Source organism: Protopterus annectens, chromosome 1.part1 (assembly GCF_019279795.1).
Source record: "Protopterus annectens isolate FY-2018-M chromosome 1.part1, PAN1.0, whole genome shotgun sequence".
In the NCBI taxonomy this organism is placed as follows: Eukaryota; Metazoa; Chordata; order Ceratodontiformes; family Protopteridae; genus Protopterus; species Protopterus annectens.
Genome location: NC_056726.1, coordinates 518553681 through 518572653, shown reverse-complemented (window position 1 = coordinate 518572653; position 18973 = coordinate 518553681). Strand labels below are relative to the sequence as shown.

General features: G+C 42.5%; 1 protein-coding gene across 1 annotated transcript in view; it reads left to right on the top strand.

The window, feature by feature from the left end:
* The window catches only part of MAP7 (microtubule associated protein 7), a 1390439-nt gene that overhangs the window by 932632 nt on the left and 438834 nt on the right, over positions 1–18973 (top strand). The window contains exon 13 of the mRNA XM_044076419.1: positions 3487–3632. Within this exon, the coding sequence (XP_043932354.1) occupies positions 3487–3632 (146 nt within the window). The remainder of the gene's footprint in view (positions 1–3486; positions 3633–18973) is intronic.

The window sequence follows — 18973 nt, the reverse complement described above, 5'->3', positions numbered from 1 at the left end:
GTTAAAATTAAGAATGTAGCAAGTGTAGTTGTTGTACATGATATGGAAAATTCATGATGGAATCTTTAATACCTTCAGAGTTTTAATTATTGGTAAGCTGTATTTACCTAGCAGGAGGGACAGTATTTTAAAATTATAGCAAATGGAAGCTAGATGTATATTTATGTGTAATACCTTATTTCCTAGGGGGTTTAATATAGAAATGCCTTAGAACTGTCTGATTAATTAACATTAGGAAATACTGCTAGCAGTACTAATATTGCATATAATATTATTTTAAAAATTATGTATTTCTTTTCTTTTGTAATTTGTACTTCTGTTAGGCTAACATAGTTTAGAGCAGTATAAAGCATGAATTAATTTAATAACAGCGTTTCTTTAAGAAAATGTAAATCGATTGGTTAATTGAAAATGAAATCTTACATAACATATGCTTGGATTTGAAAGAAAAATGTTTACTCCCCTTGAAGGCTGGTTCACTAAAACACAAGGGAGAAGTAAAAGTTTTAGCTTTTTTTTCAGCAGTGTTGCATGAAGTATTTAAATTATTTGCAAAGGATATTTTCAGTTAACACTCTTCACATGGGAATGTGATGAGAGGTGTATTTCTATATTACATTTTATGGACTGGAGTATGGATTCTGGGATACTGTACTTGTGCATGTACACATGTTACAGCTGATATGTAGAATTTTGATGCATTTAAAGCCCATATCTTCACTCTGCTGTAACATTTGCAGATCTAGGCAAGATATAGGAGGTTGTGTTAGAAATGCGCACAAAGAGCAAATTGCTTAACTCCACTGGAACTAAATTGTGCACTTGACTGCAGCTGGAGAGCTGAGCGTATTTAGTTGCTGTCATAGGGTGATATGACAAAACAGATGGATATAGACATAAGGGTCCAATATCTTGCTTGTGTGGAGAATGTATGTGAATTTTTCTTCATTGTGTACTTTTCCTAGCTGTTTATGATGAGCAGGAAAATTAATAGACCTCTGTTTTGGCATAAATTCAACCCCTGCTTCAGAATGTCCTAATATGACTTGCTTATAAAATGTAGCATGTCCTTTCTTCTTAGCTTCACTGTGAATCCAAGGCTGACACAGGGATTAACTTAAAAATAATAAAGTAAGTGATCAGTTACCTTAGAAATGTGAAGTATTTAGTAATAAACACGATAATTTGGCCATAAAATGTTCAAACGTTGCTAGAGCTGACTTTATTGGCCTTTTGCAATGAGTCATTTTTGGAATGTCCTTTTGTGGTGTCCCTGGCTTGGCACATTTCACAATTTTCTGTAGTTCTCATGCTTAGATGTATATATGCTTTTAGCCAGTGCACAACATGATAACACACACTGGACTGTGTGGGTTGAAAGAAGGGGAATGCGATTGGGGGGTATTGTCTTACAGGGTTATATACTGTAGGTTGTAAAGTAAGGTTGAATACATTAGCTTAGTGGGTCTGGATGCCATTTGGTGATGTGGTCTGAGGGGAATGTGATTCCATTGGGCTTATTTAACAAGATGTAGTTTGAATTGGGTTCTGAACATCATGTAAGGTTATAAGAATTTTAGGTGGGGGGGGGGATTTGCAGAGTTTTGGTTCAAGAATACAGATGGCATGATTTGTGCACTGTAGTGTTGAACATGGGGAGTTATAGAATGGGATTTGAGTGTAAACTGAATTCAGCCTGCTCAAGTGGATTGATCACTAGCGAACGCTCAATTCTTGCACGTGGGATGAGTTACTCTCTGCCACTGGTCAAGCAGCAGAAGGGGATCATGCCCAAGGTGGCACATGTGTACTGCATGTTTTTTTTCAGTAAAGTATTTTATACATATTTACGATGTTGATGCTTGTGTGCAGTTTTTTTGGATTTTCTTCATCCACTTTATGGTAGAAACACCCTCAAAATACATTAGTTCCTGAGTATTTATATATCAGGCTAAATGTATTTAACTGAGGGATTCTGCATGTGTGGGGCTGCCCCTTTTCCAAGTAACATTATATTTGTAGCATTTGAACAAAGAATTTTTCCAAATTTTTTGTAGCAGAGTTTGGAATTGTTTGAAGATTCATGTGACTGCCACAGCAGAAATAGTAGTCCCTGCAATGAGGTACTAGAGGAAAGGGTTAAGAGGAGAAAAGGGAGTTTCCTGCCTTAGCCTTACCATTGACAATGTAGAACCTTTGTCAGATTAGTGAAAGACAATGAACTTTGTACAGTGAATGGCTGAGATAGACTTTGCTAGTTATGGCTGTACCCTAATAAGTAAAGAGCATTCATAAATACAGGAGTTTATTTCCTTTTCCTGTTTGGTTTGTCAAAGGTAACCATATGGAGGACTGAAGTCTATCCCTGCCTGCAGGTCCTTTGGTTTCCTGTCTTAATCCATATGAAATCATAGTGGAGACAATGTTTGATGAAATATTTATTCTAGTGTTTTGTCCAAAATGGAAGAATAAAATTGGAGCTACACTCTTGACAAAGTTTTAAATGAATGTGAAGCACCAAGGTTGGTAGCAGTTTTGACATGCTATGTGGAAATACACCTTAGTAATTTATTCCTTCTTTCTCAGATTGTTCAGGGTCTCAGAGAGAGCTTGAGCCTATCCTGGCAGTTAATGGACATAAAGCAGAGAAACTAATCCTATACAAACACACACACAAACACACACAAAAAACACATGTACACCTACAGACTAACAACACATCATTAGAATGCAAGAGGAAACCAAAGCACCTGGTGAAAACTCCATGGGTATATATGGAGGATGTGCAGGCTCTACATTGAAGGCACCTGAGATGAGATCTGAACTGGGGAACTGAGAGCTGTAAGGCAGCAACTATAAATTCTGTATCAATTAGTAGAGAATGTCTGTCCAGGAAGTTGAATTGGCTTTTTTACTGTATAATACTGGAAGGATTGCATTGACTGTGGCCTGATCTTAATATGTGTTATTACAGCGATATGTTTGTCATCCTTTTGTTGAATGATTGAATGAATGAATATAATATACAGTTGAGTGATGATGTACTAGAGTACACTTGAAATTTCATATCCCAAACATTTTGTACAGTGAAATGCATGGAATTTTATACCTACTAACCAGGATCACATCATCTCATCTTTGCTGATTTTGATTTTGTTTGAAGTTTAAGTATTGGAAGTCTCAGACCTGTGTAGCACCTATGTTGGAAAACCTTACATTAGTTATTACGGGATGTTTGTGTGCAGTAGTTTTTCCTGCATAGCACTGATCCTGTAATACAACTGTTATATCAATGTATCAGATTGCACATAAAGATTTATGCCAACATAATTGGCAAAAACAAAGAAAATTGCAGCAAGTGATGGTTCTGGTCTGTGGGTCTTTTGCTTATTTGTTAGTATAACAGCTGCTTTCTTTTCTCTCCCACTACCTCTCCTGCTGCCATATTTTTTCATTCCTTCCTTCCTCAATACTTAAACATTCTAGTCATCCCCATTTGTCCTCGTTCAGCATCTTGCAGTCCCATCACCCCTCCATCTCACAAGACAGTCCGCTGTAGAAGTGTAGAAAGGCCAAAGGTCGTTGTTACAGCAACAGATGTTGGGCACAGGAAATCAACATACTCGCAGTCGGTAAGCATTGAAACTTTACTGTATAAAAATGGATACAGCATTTCATATTGGTTGTTGCTGCTTTTTTATTTTCAGGGATTGTTTTTTATTTGTTTGTTAATTGACCATTTCCTTACTGCATTTAATAACACTGCATACCTGGATCAGTAGTTTACGTACAGAAATATCAGTTTGCTCCACTGATGACTCATTATGAACTGCACACCCACCAGACAGCTGGTATGATACCAAGGGGAAATGGAAAACATCTTAACCAGGGTTATATTATTTTACTCAAGAAGTGAAGCATCTGAAACAGTTTAATGAGAAGCTGTAGCTTATAGTTGGCATACTGCTTTATTTTTTTATTTATTTTGCTATGTTAACTGTATATGTCCATGTTGGCAGACCACATGTACAGAGAAAGCCTTAGGAGAAGAGCTGTGTAATGAATACAGAGTGGAAAATACAAGCAGTGTAATATGGGAGTCTCTTACAGTTCTTTGAGACAACATAGTCATTACCATAGTTATAATTAGTTCTATGAAAGGTGCATAGGAAGCTAATAATACTGGAACTATGGTGAATATATATATCTGGTTAATTGAAAAGTTAAGAAGGATGGACTAATATGAGTAAAGTGTAAGAAGAAAGCAAGATATAAAACGTGAAAAGCACAACAAACTCAGAAAATGAACAAACGAACCAAAGGCAGTCTGGAAAATGAAGGAGTGAACAAAATCCTTAGCACTTTCATCTAAATTTATTCTTCGTGAACTTCTTCAGAAAATGTTAACCTCCCAACAACACACCCCTTAAAATAACTTGTCATCATATGACAATGATGTTTTACATCCTTATTAAAGGCATAGAAGCATACCATAAGAAATGTCACATTATAAATGAATATGCATATAAAACATACTTGTAAAACAATGCATATGTATTTTGTCCAAATGTGAGAACACAAAAGAAAACAAGATAATCTGGTATATCTATAAAAGGAAAAGATAGAAGAGCCTTGGGAAGGAATGAGATCCGTGATATGCAGCACCTCAGTCACTGTGTCTGGATGTGCTAAGTCTGTACAAAATATAGTTAGTGGTTAGGGTAGTACAAAGAACATTGAGAGAGGGGCACAATTAAAAAAGTGGCAGTACTGTCAAGATGTAATTATTTCAGATTGTTGTTGCTAGGATGTCAAGCAAAGAGATTTCCATAACATGAATATGTTCTACTTCGTAACATTTATTCCATGTGAACACAAAGAAGCATCTGAATGCAAACTGTGCAATTAATGTTATTTTACTTTTGTTTATTATACCATCCTATGGAATACCCTTTGGTTACTGCCAAGCCCTTTTTTTTAGCTTGTCAGTTTTTATTTAATCATCAACTTCTATACAATGTATATAGTTTTCATGTAAAGTACACATATTTCTATGCTGACAGCTGACCTTTGTTTTCTCTTTTAGTTTATGTTCCCCTTTCTCTTATGCGTCCATTGTACATCACCCAATACAGGCATGTGCAATCCATTAAATTTTTCAAAACACCTTAGGCACTGTATATGTTCATTAGTGTTTTACCATACTTTGTATTATAACCTTCCTTCACATCCCCTCATAGTAATCATTTACACTGTTCACTAAAAACTTCAGTTTGCTTTTAATGTTAATTAGTATTCTAATCAATTCTTCTGCTCTGTCCCAGTTAAGAAAAATTCCCCTGTTCCACCTCTTGTGTCCTCCACATCACCTTTTCTAAACACTTTATCTGTTCACCTCTGCTCCGTGCCCCCTTGTCTGTCAGATGCCACGACTGCCTGCCACTTCTCCTACTTTAGGGTTATCTTTCCACTTTATCTATTCCCCTCTGCTCCGTGCCCCCTTGTCTGTCAGATGCCACGACTGCCTGCCACTTCTACTTTAGGGTTATCTTTCCACTTTATCTATTCACCTCTGCTCCGTGCCCCCTTGTCTGTCAGATGCCACACCTGCCTGCCACTTCTCCTACTTTAGGGTTATCTTTCCACTTTATCTATTCACCTCTGCTCCGTGCCCCTTGTCTGTCAGATGCCACGACTGCCTGCCACTTCTCCTACTTTAGGGTTATCTTTCCATTCCCCTTCTTCAGAGACCTGATCTCTAACACTCTTATGTCTTGTATAATCTCCATAACGGCATCCTAACTTTGTTTACATTGTGACTTCCACCTGCAAGTGATTGCCTTTTTTCTGGCTATCTTAAGGAGGGTGATGATAGCTTTCAAATGACCCCTGGTCTTAAATTCTGGATCCCAGTTGATCAAAAAAGTTCCTTTGTAAGATTCTTGTCCTGTGACAGCACCCCAGGGCCATTCCTATACTTCCTTTAATATTTGCAAATCCTTGCAGTCCCAGAAAAAATTATCCCAAGTGCCCATCTCCTCCCTAGAACACCTCCAACAAGTGTTGGCTGCTCCTTGGTGTATCCTATGTATTCTTTCTCTCCTTAATGTAAAAATATTTGTATAGGCAATTCCATGCAGATATTCAGAACTTTCTTGCCTTAATGGCTTCCTCTGGACCAAGACCTCATGCCACTGCTCCCTCAGTTATGATTTCCCCTAGAGTCCTCTCACTCCAGATCCTTGCAGACATATGCTTCCTGTCTTTTGATCCTACTAGCAACCTAGCTATGCCCTAGGTGGTAGTTTCTTATTGCGGGCCATATCTGATGTTCTTCATGTTTCATTGTTGCAGTCATTACTTTTGGGTTATCCTGCTGGCAGATTGCCCTCAGCCGGCCTGAATTCCAAAGTCTTGGGTCCTGCGTCGGCTGCTGTCACCCCTTCCCTGACGTCAGGTCGTCAGGGGTATAAAAGAAGCAGCCAACCCCATTTTCTTCAGTCTTTCTTGCCACGCGGTGCCCGAAGCAGAAGCAGTTCGCAAGTGCCTGTCGGCCGACTCCTGAGATTTTCGTGTTTGAGTTTCGGATCCGAAGTCTTCAATAAAGCTAAGTCCCCTATTGGGGAAACTTTTTTCCTGCTCCAGACCGATGTCAGAAAAAGTAAATAATTGCATTTCTTGTGGAAGGCAAATACCTCATAAGGATTTTCATTCTTACTGTATTCCTTGCCTAGGCCCTGATCACAATGTTTCTGGTTGTCGGTTTTGTGCTAGATTTAACCATCACACTATTAAGCGCCGGTATGATTTTGCTTTAAACTATTTTGGACGCCAGTTTAATTATCCAGAAATGTCATTGGATAGCCATCCGACTACGGGAGTTCACAAAAAATGCAAAGAAAAGGAGCGAGATAAACAACAGAGACCCAAAACCGACAACGGAGCTTCTCCTAAGCCAGTCGCTGGTTCGCCTGTTCTCAGTGAGCAGCTTTCGCAGCCCCTGACGCCCGCTACTTTAGAGTCGCAGGCCACTACCGACTCCCACGTGGAGTCGGCCATGCCGCTGGAAACTCAAGGTATTGGAGCCTCGGATAATATTCCTTTAGATGAGTCTGGAGCCGCTGCGCAGGCACCGGCTTCTGTGGATGTATTCAGGCCTAAACATCTTCATATTAAACCAACTTCAGCTTCAAAGGCAAAGACTAAAGCACCTTCTAAAGCAAAGAAACAAACTCAAGAGCCACGTGGTCAGGCGTCTATGTCTAGAAAACAGATGCTCAAAATGGCCGAAGACTTGATTACCTTGATCAGGGTTTCCCATCCCCCTCCTGATAACAGGCCTAGGCAAGAGACTGACTATGAATCTTCAGATCAGGTTTCCATTTCTTCTAATTCCTCTTCTGATTAGGAATATTATCTTCCCCACCTATGAGGATTCTGATGCTGAAGAATCTATACCTTCAGCTTCTCCTCCAGAGGACTATTCTTTTGGGGAAACCTTGTATACCATGAGGGAGCATTTCTGCTGGGAGAGCCAAGATTTTTCAGAATCTAAAAAGAGGCTCAGGGATTTCCTTTTACTACCTCAACACAGGCCACTAGCCATTCCACCTGTGTTAGACATTGTAGATGAAGTGTTTTCGGAGTCTAGTCTTACCCCTGACTCCTTACCTCCAGATCCTGTTAAGCCTGACAGATATTACAGGGTTCCTGACTCTCATAAATTCCTTTTTAAAAACCCTGCTGCAGACCCAGAAGCCATTTCTCAGGGTCCCAAAGGAGTTAAGGCTTCCGCTGCAAAAAACCCTACCCCCTCTGACAGAGATTCTAGGGCACTGGATAGATGGGGATAAAAGGTTTACACATCTGCTACCTTGGCTATAAGGGCCTTAAACTGTCAGTCTCATATGCTCAAACATCAGCAACATGTCATGGCATTGCTTAAACAGAAAATGTTGTTAAACTCTGAATGTGCAGAAAACAAGGAAATGCAGGATTTATTGCATGCAGCTGAACAAGTTGGAAAGCATACTTTGTAATGTGGTTTTGATTCTTTGGAGGCCTCCTGCAGGGCTGCAGTTACGGGCTCTGTAATTAGGAGGCATGCTTGGTTAAAGGAACAAAATCTGCCTGATCATGTCAAAGTTAAATTATTAGATGCACCTTTACAGCATGATAATTTGTTTGGTGTTAAGGCAGAAGAGGTGTTAAAGAAAATGGAGGACAAAGCTAAATCTATGCAAACAGTCAAATATCTTTTACAAGTACAGCTACCTAAGTTTAGTAGACACTGGCTAACAAAGAATTGGTCCTTTCCTGTGTCAGACAGACCTCAAAGGGGCAGATCCAGATGCCCTAGAGGCAGATCCCAGGCGCAAGGTTCATACAGGTCAAAGCAATGGGGTGCTTCTACCTCCAAAGTTGGAGAAGACAAATCACAGCCATACAGGAAACAGTCCCAATGACTTCCCCCTGCCTGCACCAAGCACTTATCTCCTGGCAGCACCCTTAGGGGGAAAATTAGCACTTTTTTTCTCAAAACTGGTACATTATAACCCAGGACAAGTGGGTTGTAAATATCGTGTCACAAGGCTACAAGTTCCATTTCCATACCCTGCCAAAGACAAACAGCTGGCCAGATCTGCCAAAAAATCAATGGTCAGAGCCACAAAAACAAGTCTCATCCCTCATGGACATGGGGGCCATTCAACAAGTACCAGAGCAAGAGCAGGGACAAGGATTTTACTCAAGACTGTTCTTGGTACCCAGAAAGGACAAGGCCTGGAGGCCAATACTGGACATATCTATTCTGAACACATTCCTGGATATACCAAAATTCAAGATGTTGACTTTGCAGCAGCTTCTGCCCATGCTGGGCAAGAATGCTTGGTTTGCGACTTTGGACCTAAAAGAGGCATACCTGCATGTCCCAATCAGACAAATATGCAGAAGATACCTCAGATTCAAGGCTGGCTCAATAGGTTCATAGGTTCATAGGTTCATACTAGGCTATCTGCCCTGGGGCAATTATAAGTCTAGCCCGATTCTGTATGGCTTATGCCACCCCTTGATTTGAGAATACTGTGCCCTTTTAAAGGTTTAGTTTACTGTGCCTCTGTCTAATAGTGACACGGGAGTAATCCCTGGGACAAACCTACGATCCCCCATCCACTTATCGAGATTCTTCTTGAAGAGATTCAGTAAGGTGCTCTGCCTCACATGAACTGGAATTCTATTCCAGAGCGAAGGGAGCCTCTGGGTTATGAACCTGTCCCTCCAGCACGTTCTATTTATTTCTGTGCTGAGGTTCAAGTCCCTCGAGCGTGTGGCTCTAAGGGATTTATATTTACTGAGGTGGAGCATGTCCATTAATTCTGGTTTTGACATAGCTTTGTATGTCAGGCATAGATCGCCTCGAAGTAGGCGGTATGCAACTGAGTAGAGCTGGAGTTTTTTTAACCGAGCAGCATATGGCATCTGTTTGAGACCCTTGATCCTCTTGGTGAAATACTTTTGGGGTCTTTCTAATTGCTGTAGGTGTCGGGTAAGGTACATCCCAAAAGGGGCATTGTATTCTATGATGGGCCTGATGAGGGATGAATAAAGGGGCACGATTACCTCTCTTGATCTAGATGTGAAACCCTTCGTGATGAGGTGGGCTATGTAGAAGGTCTTTCTAACCACTTTGGCAATGTGGTTTTCAAAGGAGAGATTGCTATCAACTTGGGTCCCCAGGTCCCTAATAACTTTCTCTGTACTTAATGGGTTTCTGCCTGTGTGGTAATTTGTGGGCACATTGTTTTTGCCAAAGGGTATGACTATACATTTTTTGGCATTTAGCTTTAAACCATGGCGCTGGCACCAGTTATCTGTCTCTGTGAGACCTTTTTGAAGGATGTTTGTGTTAGCTGGAGAGTTGATTATGGCACCCAGTTTGCAGTCGTCTGCGAACTTGGTGAGCCATCGTCCTCCCACATTTGCCTGTACCTCGGAAAAGTATATACCGAACAAGAGTGGTCCCAGGACAGAACCCTGTGGGACGCCACTTGTGACCGGTTTCGAGTCTGACATGGCTCCAGCAACTCTCACTCTGTGGGTTCTGTCTTTGAGACAGTTTGCGACCCATCTTGTGACATAGGGGTTTAACTGGATAGCTTATCTATGATGCCCAAGTGGGGTATTGTGTCAAATGCCTTTGCAAGGTCCAGATAGGCTGTGTGGACTACCTTCCCTTCATCTATGGCTTTGGTGACTGTTTCAAAGAAGTCAACCAGGTTCAAAAGACAGGATCTGCCCTTGACAAAGCCGAACTGGGTAGGATCTAGTGTCTGTAGGTCCCCAATGTCTTTGTTTATGAGCTCCATGATGATCTCCTCCATAGCCTTGCAGACTAAGCTAGTCAGGCTTATGGGGCGATAGTTTCCAGGGTCCGTAGAGGCTCCACCTTTGTGGATTGGGTCCACTGTTGCTGTATGCCATTCTGTGGGCACATATCCTGTAGTGAGGCTGAGATTGTATAGCTATTTTATTTGATTAGTTCCTCTTGTAGTTCATATAGGACGCAACCTGGGACGCCATCTGGTCCCATGGAAGCAGTGTTTTTTGCTTTGGAGAGGGCAGCCTTCACCTGAGCATCTTAGATGTTTGGGAGGCAGCCCTCTGCCGGGATAGATACTTGCTCTTTTGGGAGGGGAGGGGGTGGAGAAGTTTGCATTGAACCTGTCTGCCAGGATATTGGCGATGTCTGTGGGTTCAGTGTTTTTTTTTTTGTCATTTAGAATCAACTCTGAACAAGTCTGGGAGTTGCATCCCAGGTTTCTAACATAACTGAAAAAAGCCTTATGATTGTCTTTGGTGTCCTGTGCAATTTTTCTCTCGAAGCTGGCCTTGGAGGATTTTATGAGGGATCGTAATTTTTTGCTAGTACTGATCAGAGATGCCTTCCCTATCAGGGATTTTGCTCTATCATGTAGTAGCTTCCTCCTTCTGTTGTACAGTTTATTTATGGCAGGGGTCCACCAGACTGGACGCCTGCCTTTGGATGATTGGGTCTTGGTTTTGTTTGGGATAGCATGATCCATGCATTCCTGGCGATGTCCGTAGAATGCATTTATATAGGATTCTGCAGTTTGGGCTGTAGTTTCCACTGGCCCTGGGGCCTTGAAGGATTCCACTTCGGTTTTGAGAAGTGAGAAGTTCACTTTTGAGAAGTTTTTCACTGTGGTTTTCTGGGCTGGGGGGTGGGGTCGGGATGTGGATATCCAGTGAAATTAATTTATGGTCTGATCTTACCAATGAGGGATACACTTCTGGTGTGGAGCATAGAGTCCCCATGTTGGTAATGATCAGGTCTTGTATGTTGTCCCCTCTTGTGGGAGTGGTGACTAGTTGTTCCATAGCATTTGAGTTTATAATTTCCAGGAATCTTTGGGCTAAGGTGCTGGGGCTTGAGTAGTGCTTCCAGTCAATGTTTGGGTAGTTGAAGTCGCCCAATATAATGGTGTTCGGAGAGATCTTAATGTTCTCCAATGTTTTCAGGAAAGCCAAATGGGATTCCTGACTTTGAGAGGGTGGTCTGTAGGATGCTATAAACTGAAAAGCAGTCTTGCCCACTGTTAGTTGCACATGGATGGTCTCCGATACTTCGTGCAATGCCACTAACCTGGAGGTGTGGATATCCTTGATAAATATGGAAACTCCCCCTCATTTTGTGGTTCGGTCTGAGTTTTGGGGCGAAAAGCATGATATGAGGTATAGCCTGGTAGTGCTGGGGTGCTCTCTGGAGCCTTGAACCAGGTTTCTGTCACTGCACAGCTATCGATGTTCTCCATACTGAGGAGAGCTTTGAGTGCGTGCATCTTGAGGGTAAGACTTCTGGCGTTTAGCAGCATTACCCTTAGTTTCTTGTTCCTTGTGCTGTCTATGGGGGTGGGTTTGACTTTTGAGCTTTGCCTAAAAAAGGCACTATGGGGGTGGCAAGAGCCTTTGCCAATATCCGAAAGCCCAGTGGTGACAGGTGCAAGCCGTCCCTAGCGAAGCAACATGGCTTGTCGAGCATGTCATCCCAGGCTGACAGACACTGGATCCCCTTTGAATGACACCAACATTTTAGCCAATTGTTAAAATTGATCATTTTGTCTTTGTACTGTGGCATCATTCTAGATGAGGGTAAGATGCTGCTCAAGGTCAGGGTCATACCAGCCTGGGCTACATGATCAGAGAGCTCCTCTATGTCTCTTTTCATGTAGTCCAGGGAGGTTTGTCTCAGGTCATTCACACCAGCATGTACAATGACTGAGTCATATTTGTATTTGCTTTGGAGTGACCTGAGTGCTTGCATTATGTGTCGGATCCTAGCACCCAACAGGCAGCTCACTGTGACCTTCTCTTTATTCAGCCTGGTGAGTGGGACGTCAGTGTGTCTGACAATAGAGTCACCTATAACAAGAGTATCAGGTGTGTTATTCAGCCTTAAGGGCTGTGGCTGCTTGGCACACTGACTTTGTGGGTCATGTGTTGTGTGTGTTTTGTTTTGAGGTAGCATTTGCTTGGATGTCTGCTTTGGAGGTCTCTGTTGCTTAGGTAGATTTTTATTTAGAGCCTCCGAGTATGTTTTTGTGTATTTATGTGTTTGGTTCGCTGATGTGGTGGGACTATGTGATACTGGAATTGTGTTGTGTGAGGTTACCTTCTCCTCCTGACTGGTTACACCAGTTTTGAGATGAGAGAGCTCAGCCTCCAGTTTGGCTAAATAGTTGCATCTCTCACATATATTTGAACCTGTTTGGAGGAGGAGAGGGTTGTCCGTGTACATGAGGCAGTTGTAACATTGCCTCAAAATTCCCTGATTCACCAGCTGGACTGGAGAGGAAACCATTGACTGACCTTTGGACATGCTAGAGTAATAGGGAAACTGAATTTAAGACGGACCAATAGATGACAGGGTAATCGTAGAGAGTATAAGAGTAAGTAGTGCTTATGGTTTAATAGTGCTAACTTGTAGGATTACTTAATTGGACCAGTGAAGAGCCTTAGAATGAGAATATAGTGTTTAAATTGAGAGATAGAGCAGTTCTAAGGGAAAAAGTGAAGAGCAGACTTTGTGGAGCCAGGAATAGTTTAAACCCAATTAGGCGGCGCTTCCCGCTGTTGCGCTATGCTCAAAAACGCGCAAAACCACGCAAAAGAGGGTTTTAAGAGAGGAAGATGTAGGAGTTTTGGAATTGACCCAGAATGGCCAATAAAACTACAGTTTCAAGTCAGTAACCACTCCCACAGGGGCAGGCAGGCTGCTCAATGTTTTTCACTGCCACTGATCAACAGAGAGACTTTCCTTTACCCCAAGCAAAAAATGGCCTCACAGAAACTTACAAACAGTTCAAGAACAGCAAGCCTGTAACTGAACTTTTTTAAATCTCAGAAAAGTGGGAAAAAAGCAAGATTTTTTTTTTTTTTTTGTTTTTTCAGAGATAGCAGAGTTTAACAAGTATCAACAAGTTATAACAGTGCAGTAAATGACCCCACACAAGAGTGCTAGGCCAAAGACAGATAAAATGCAAGTTTTGAGAAAAAAACGATTTTAAAAATAAGTGCAAACAGGAAATTCAGTGAACAGCTTTAGGTTGTGCTCTAAATACAGTTACTAATGCAGAAATCAAATTTAACAAGCCAGAAAATGCTCAAAATGGGCGGCTATGCAGAAAAACTTAGCAAATAAACAGAGGAAAAATACTTAGTCTCAAAAGTGGCTCCTTTCTTCTCTCAGCATTTTCTCCTCTTGGTGGGTGCTTCACCAACAGCCAACAAGCCTGAAAAGACACCAAAACCATGAGGCAACCAGGTTTTAAGAGAGGAAGATGAAGGAGTTTTGGAATTGACCCAGAATGGCCAATAAAACTACAGTTTCAAGTCAGTAACCACTCCCACAGGGGCAGGCAGGTTGCTCAATGTTTTTCACTGCCACTGATCAACAGAGTGACTTTCCTTTAGCCCAAGCAAAAAATAGCCTCACAGAAACTTACAAACAGTTCAAGAACAGCAAGCCTGTAACTGAACTTTTTTAAATCTCAGAAAAGTGGGAAAAAGCAAGATTTTTTTGTTTTTGTTTTTCAGAGATAGCAGAGGTTAACAAGTATCAACAAGTTATAACAGTGCAGTAAATGACCCCACACAAGAGTGCTAGGCCAAAGACAGATAAAATGCAAGTTTTGTATTACCAATTCTCCGCACTGCCTTTTGGCTTATCTACTGTGCCCAGGGTCTTTACAAAGCGCCTGGCACCAGCATTTGCATTCTGCAGACAAAGAGGAATACAAATATATCCTTACTTGGATGACTGTCTAATTCAAGCAGAGAACAAGGACATTCTTCTACAGCATCTGGCGTTTGTGAAAAAAGACTTCTAACATGCCTAGGGTACTCAGTCAATGAAAAGAAATCAAAACTAGTACCCTCTCAAGAGATAATATTCCTGAGTGCAAGCTTAAATACAACTGCCCAGATGGCTTATCTCACGCCAGACAAACAAAGGCAACTAAACAAAGGCCCACCTAAAATGCGGCTTTTCAGCGCTTCTGTGGATCCCTAGTGATATCTGCATTGCTTACTGTACTTATTTCCTTGTTTCACTTAAAAGAAAGTTACTGTTTGTCGTTTTTGCATTTAAGTTACCTGTAACACATTGCATTTAAGTTACCTGTAACACATTGCATTTAAGTTACCTGGCACTTGCTCACTAAAGCTATTATATAAGTCAGCACTAAAAAATTAAAAGCACTACACCCTCACAAACTCCCCTTGAGTACCTTGTTCCCCATTGGCCCTTTTTTTCAATTATAAAGGAATTCCCAATACTATTCTAGCATGTCCAAAGGTCAGTTGTCAATCTCTTCTCCGGTCCAACTGGTGAATCTGGGAATCTTGAGGCAATGTTACAACTGCCTCATGTACACAGACAACCCTCTCCTCCTCCCAACAAATTCCAACACATGTGAGAGATGCATCCATATAGCCAAACTGGAGGCTAAGCTCTCTCAACTCAGTACTGGCGTAACCAGTCAGGAGGAGAAGGAAACCACACTCACTACAATTCCAGTCTCACATAGACCTACCACGACAGCAAACCAAACACATAAACACACAAAAACGTACTTGAAGGCTCTAAATAAATATCTGCCTAAGCAGCAGAGACCTCCAAAGCAGACACCCAAGCAACCGCTACCCCAAAACAAAACACATGCAACACATAGCTCACAAAGCCAGTGTGCCGAACAGTCACAGCCCTTAAGGCTAAACAACACACCTGATACACTTGTAATAGGTGACTCTGTCATCAGGCACACTGACGTCCCGCTCACCAGGCTGAACAAGGAGAAGGTCATGGTGAGCTGCCTGTCAGGCGCTAGGATCCGCCACATAACACAAGCACTCAGGTCACTCCAAGGCATGTACAAATATGACTCGGTCATTGTCCATGCTGGTGTGAATGACCTGAGACGTACCTCCCTGGACTACATGAAAAGAGACATAGAGGAGCTCTCTGAGCATGTGGCCCAGGCCAGTATGACCCTGACCTTGAGTAGCATCTTACCCTCACCAAGAATGATGCCACAATATGAAGACATTCAAATGGGGATCCAATGCCTGTCAGCCTGGGATGACATGCTCAACAAGCCACGATGCTTCGCTAGGGACAGCTTGCACCTGTCACCCCTGGGCTTTCGGATATTGGCAAAGGCTCTTGCTACCCCCATAGTGCCTTTTTTAGGCAAGGCTCAAAAGACAAACCCACCTCCATAGGTATCACAAGGGATAAAAAACTAAGATTAATGCTACTCAACGTCAGAAGTCTAAACCTCAAGATGCACGCACTCAAAACTCTCCTTAGCATGGAGAACATCGATATCTGTGCAGTAACAGAAACATGGTTCAAGGCTCCCGAGAGCACCCCAGCACTACCAGGTTATACCTCATACCATGCTTTTCGGCCCCAAAACTTGGACCGAACCACAGAAGGAGGGGAGAGTATCAATATTCATCAAAGATACCCACACCTCCAGGTTGGTGACACAGCACGAAGCATCAGAGACTATCCATGTGCAACTAACAGTGGGTAAAACTGCCTTCCAGTTTATAGCCTGCTACAGACCACCCTCCTAAACCCAGGAACCCCACTCGGCCTTCCTGAGAACACTGGAAAATATGAAGGTCTCTCCAAACACCATTATATTGGGCGACTTCAGCTACCCAAACATAGACTGGGAGCATTACTCTAGCTCCAACACCCTAGCCCAAAGGTTCCTAGAATTTATAAACTCAAATGCTATGGAACAACTTGTTACCACTCCCACAAGGAGGGAAAACAAACTGGACCTGATCATCACCAACATGGGGACTCTATGCTCCAGACCAGAAGTGTATCCGTCACTGGTAAGATCAGACCATAAACTAATCTCACTGGATATTCACATCCCGACCCCACCTCCTGCCCAGAAAACCACAGTGAAAAACTTCTCTAAAGCAAATTTCACACTCCTCAAAACCGAGGTGGAATCCTTCAAAGCCCCCGGGCCTGTGGAAAATACGGCCCAGACCGCAGAATCCTTTATAAATGCATTCTATGAACACCTTCAGGAATGCATGGATCATGCAATCCCAAATAAAACCAAGACCCAATCCTCCAAAGGCAGACATCCTGTCTGGTGGACCCCAGCCATAAACAAACTATACAATAGAAGGAGGAAGCTACTAAATGATAGAGCAAAATCCCAAAAGGGGAAGGCATCTCTGATAAGTATTAGCAAAAAACTACGGGCACTCATAAAATCGTCTAAGGCCAGCTTCGAGAGAAAAATTGCACAGGACACTAAGGATAATCACAAGGCTTTCTTTAGTTATGTTAGGAACCTGGGTGGGAATTCCCAGATATGCTCAGAATTAGTCCAAAATGACAAAAAATACACAGAACCCACAGATATTGCCAACATCCTAGCTGACAGGTTCAGCGCAAACTTCTCCCCCCCCACCAAAAGGACAAATATCTATCCCAGCAGAGTGCTGCCCCTGACATCTCAGATGCTCAGGTAAGAGCCGCCCTCTCCAAAGCAAAAAACACAGCATCAATGGGACCAGACAGTGTCCCGGGCTGCATCCTACATGAACTCCAAGAAGAGCTAAACCCAAACATAAAACTACTGTTCAATCTCAGCCTTACTACAGGATATGTACCCAAAGAGTGGCGTACAGCAACAGTGGTCCCTCTCCACAAAGGTGGTGCCTCAACGAATCCTGGAAACTATCGCCCCATAAGCCTGACTAGCTTGGTCTGCAAAGCTATGGAAAGGATCATCATGGACCTCATAAATAAAGATATTTGGGACCTACAGACACTGGATCCTACCCAGTTCGGCTTTGTTAAGGGCAGATCCTGCCTCTTAAACCTGGTTGATTTCTTTGAAACAGTCACCAAGGCCATTGATGAGGGGAAGGTGGTCCACACAGCCTACCTGAACCTCACAAAAGCCTTCGATACAATACCCCACTCGGGCATTATAGATTAGCTCACCAGCTTAAATATAAACCCCTATGTCACTAGATGGGTTGCAAACTGGCTCAAGGACAGAACCCACATGGTTAGAATTGCTGGATCCATGTCAGACTCCAAACCAGTTACAAGTGGCATCCCACAAGGCTCAGTCCTGGGACCTCTCTTGTTCGGTATATATTTCTCAGAGGTACAGGCCAACACGGAAGGACTGTGGCTGACCAAGTTCGCAGATGACTGCAAACTGGGCACCATAATCGACTCTCCAGCTGACATAAGCATCCTCCAAAAGGGCCTCATAGAAATAGACAACTGGTGCCAGAGCCATGGCCTCAAGCTAAACGCCAAAAAGTGTATAGTCATCCCCTTTGGCAAAAACAAAGTGCCCACAAATTACCACATAGGTGGTAATCCATTAAGTATAGAAGAAGTAATTACGGACCTGGGGACCCAAGTTGATAGCAGTCTCTCATTTGACAACCACGTGGCCAAAGTGGTTAGAAAAACATTTTATATAGCCCACCTAATCATGAAGGGATTCACATCTAGATCAGGGGAGGTCATCGTGCCTCTTTACTCATCCCTCATCAGGCCCATAATTGAGTACAATGCCCCTTTGGGATGTACCTTACCAGACACCTGCAGCAACTGGAAAGACCCCAAAAGTACCTCACCAAGAGGATCAAAGGGCTCAAACATATGCCATATGCTGCCCGGTTAAAGAAACTCCAGCTCTACTCAGTGGCATACCACCTGTTCAGGGGCGATCTGTGCCTGACGTATAAAGCCATGTCCAACCCGGAATTAATGAACATGCTGCACCTCAGAAAATCCAAATCCCATCGAGCTACGCACTCGAGAGACTTGAACCTCAGCACTGAAATAAATAGGACATGCTGGAGGGACAGATTCATAACCCAGAGGCTCCCTTCACTCTGGAATAAAATCCCAGTCCAGGTTAGGCAGAGTCCCTCATTGACTGTCTTCAAGAGGAATCTTGATGAGTGGATGGGAGATCGTAGGTTTAACCTGGGTATCACTTCTGTGTCACTGTTAGACAGAGGCACAGTATACTAACCTTGAAAAAGGGCATAGCAAAATTAATTTAAAATGGGTGGCGAAAGCCAAACACATTCTGGCTGGGCATATGAGGAAATTTCAATGGTACCTAAAAAGTGTTTGGACTCAACATTGCCACAGACTGGAAACTATAATTACTCTCATTCCCTGCCTGCAACAGGAGTTTCAATGGTGGGCAAAGGCTTGCCACCAAAACAAGGGACAACCATTTACATTACCCCCAGCCAGGCAGACACTAACAACGGATGCATCAGATTATGCCTGGGGGGCCCACATGGCAGGAAGATGCATTCAGGGCACATGGACCTCAAACCAAAAGCATCTACATATCAATCAAAAAGAGATGCTAGC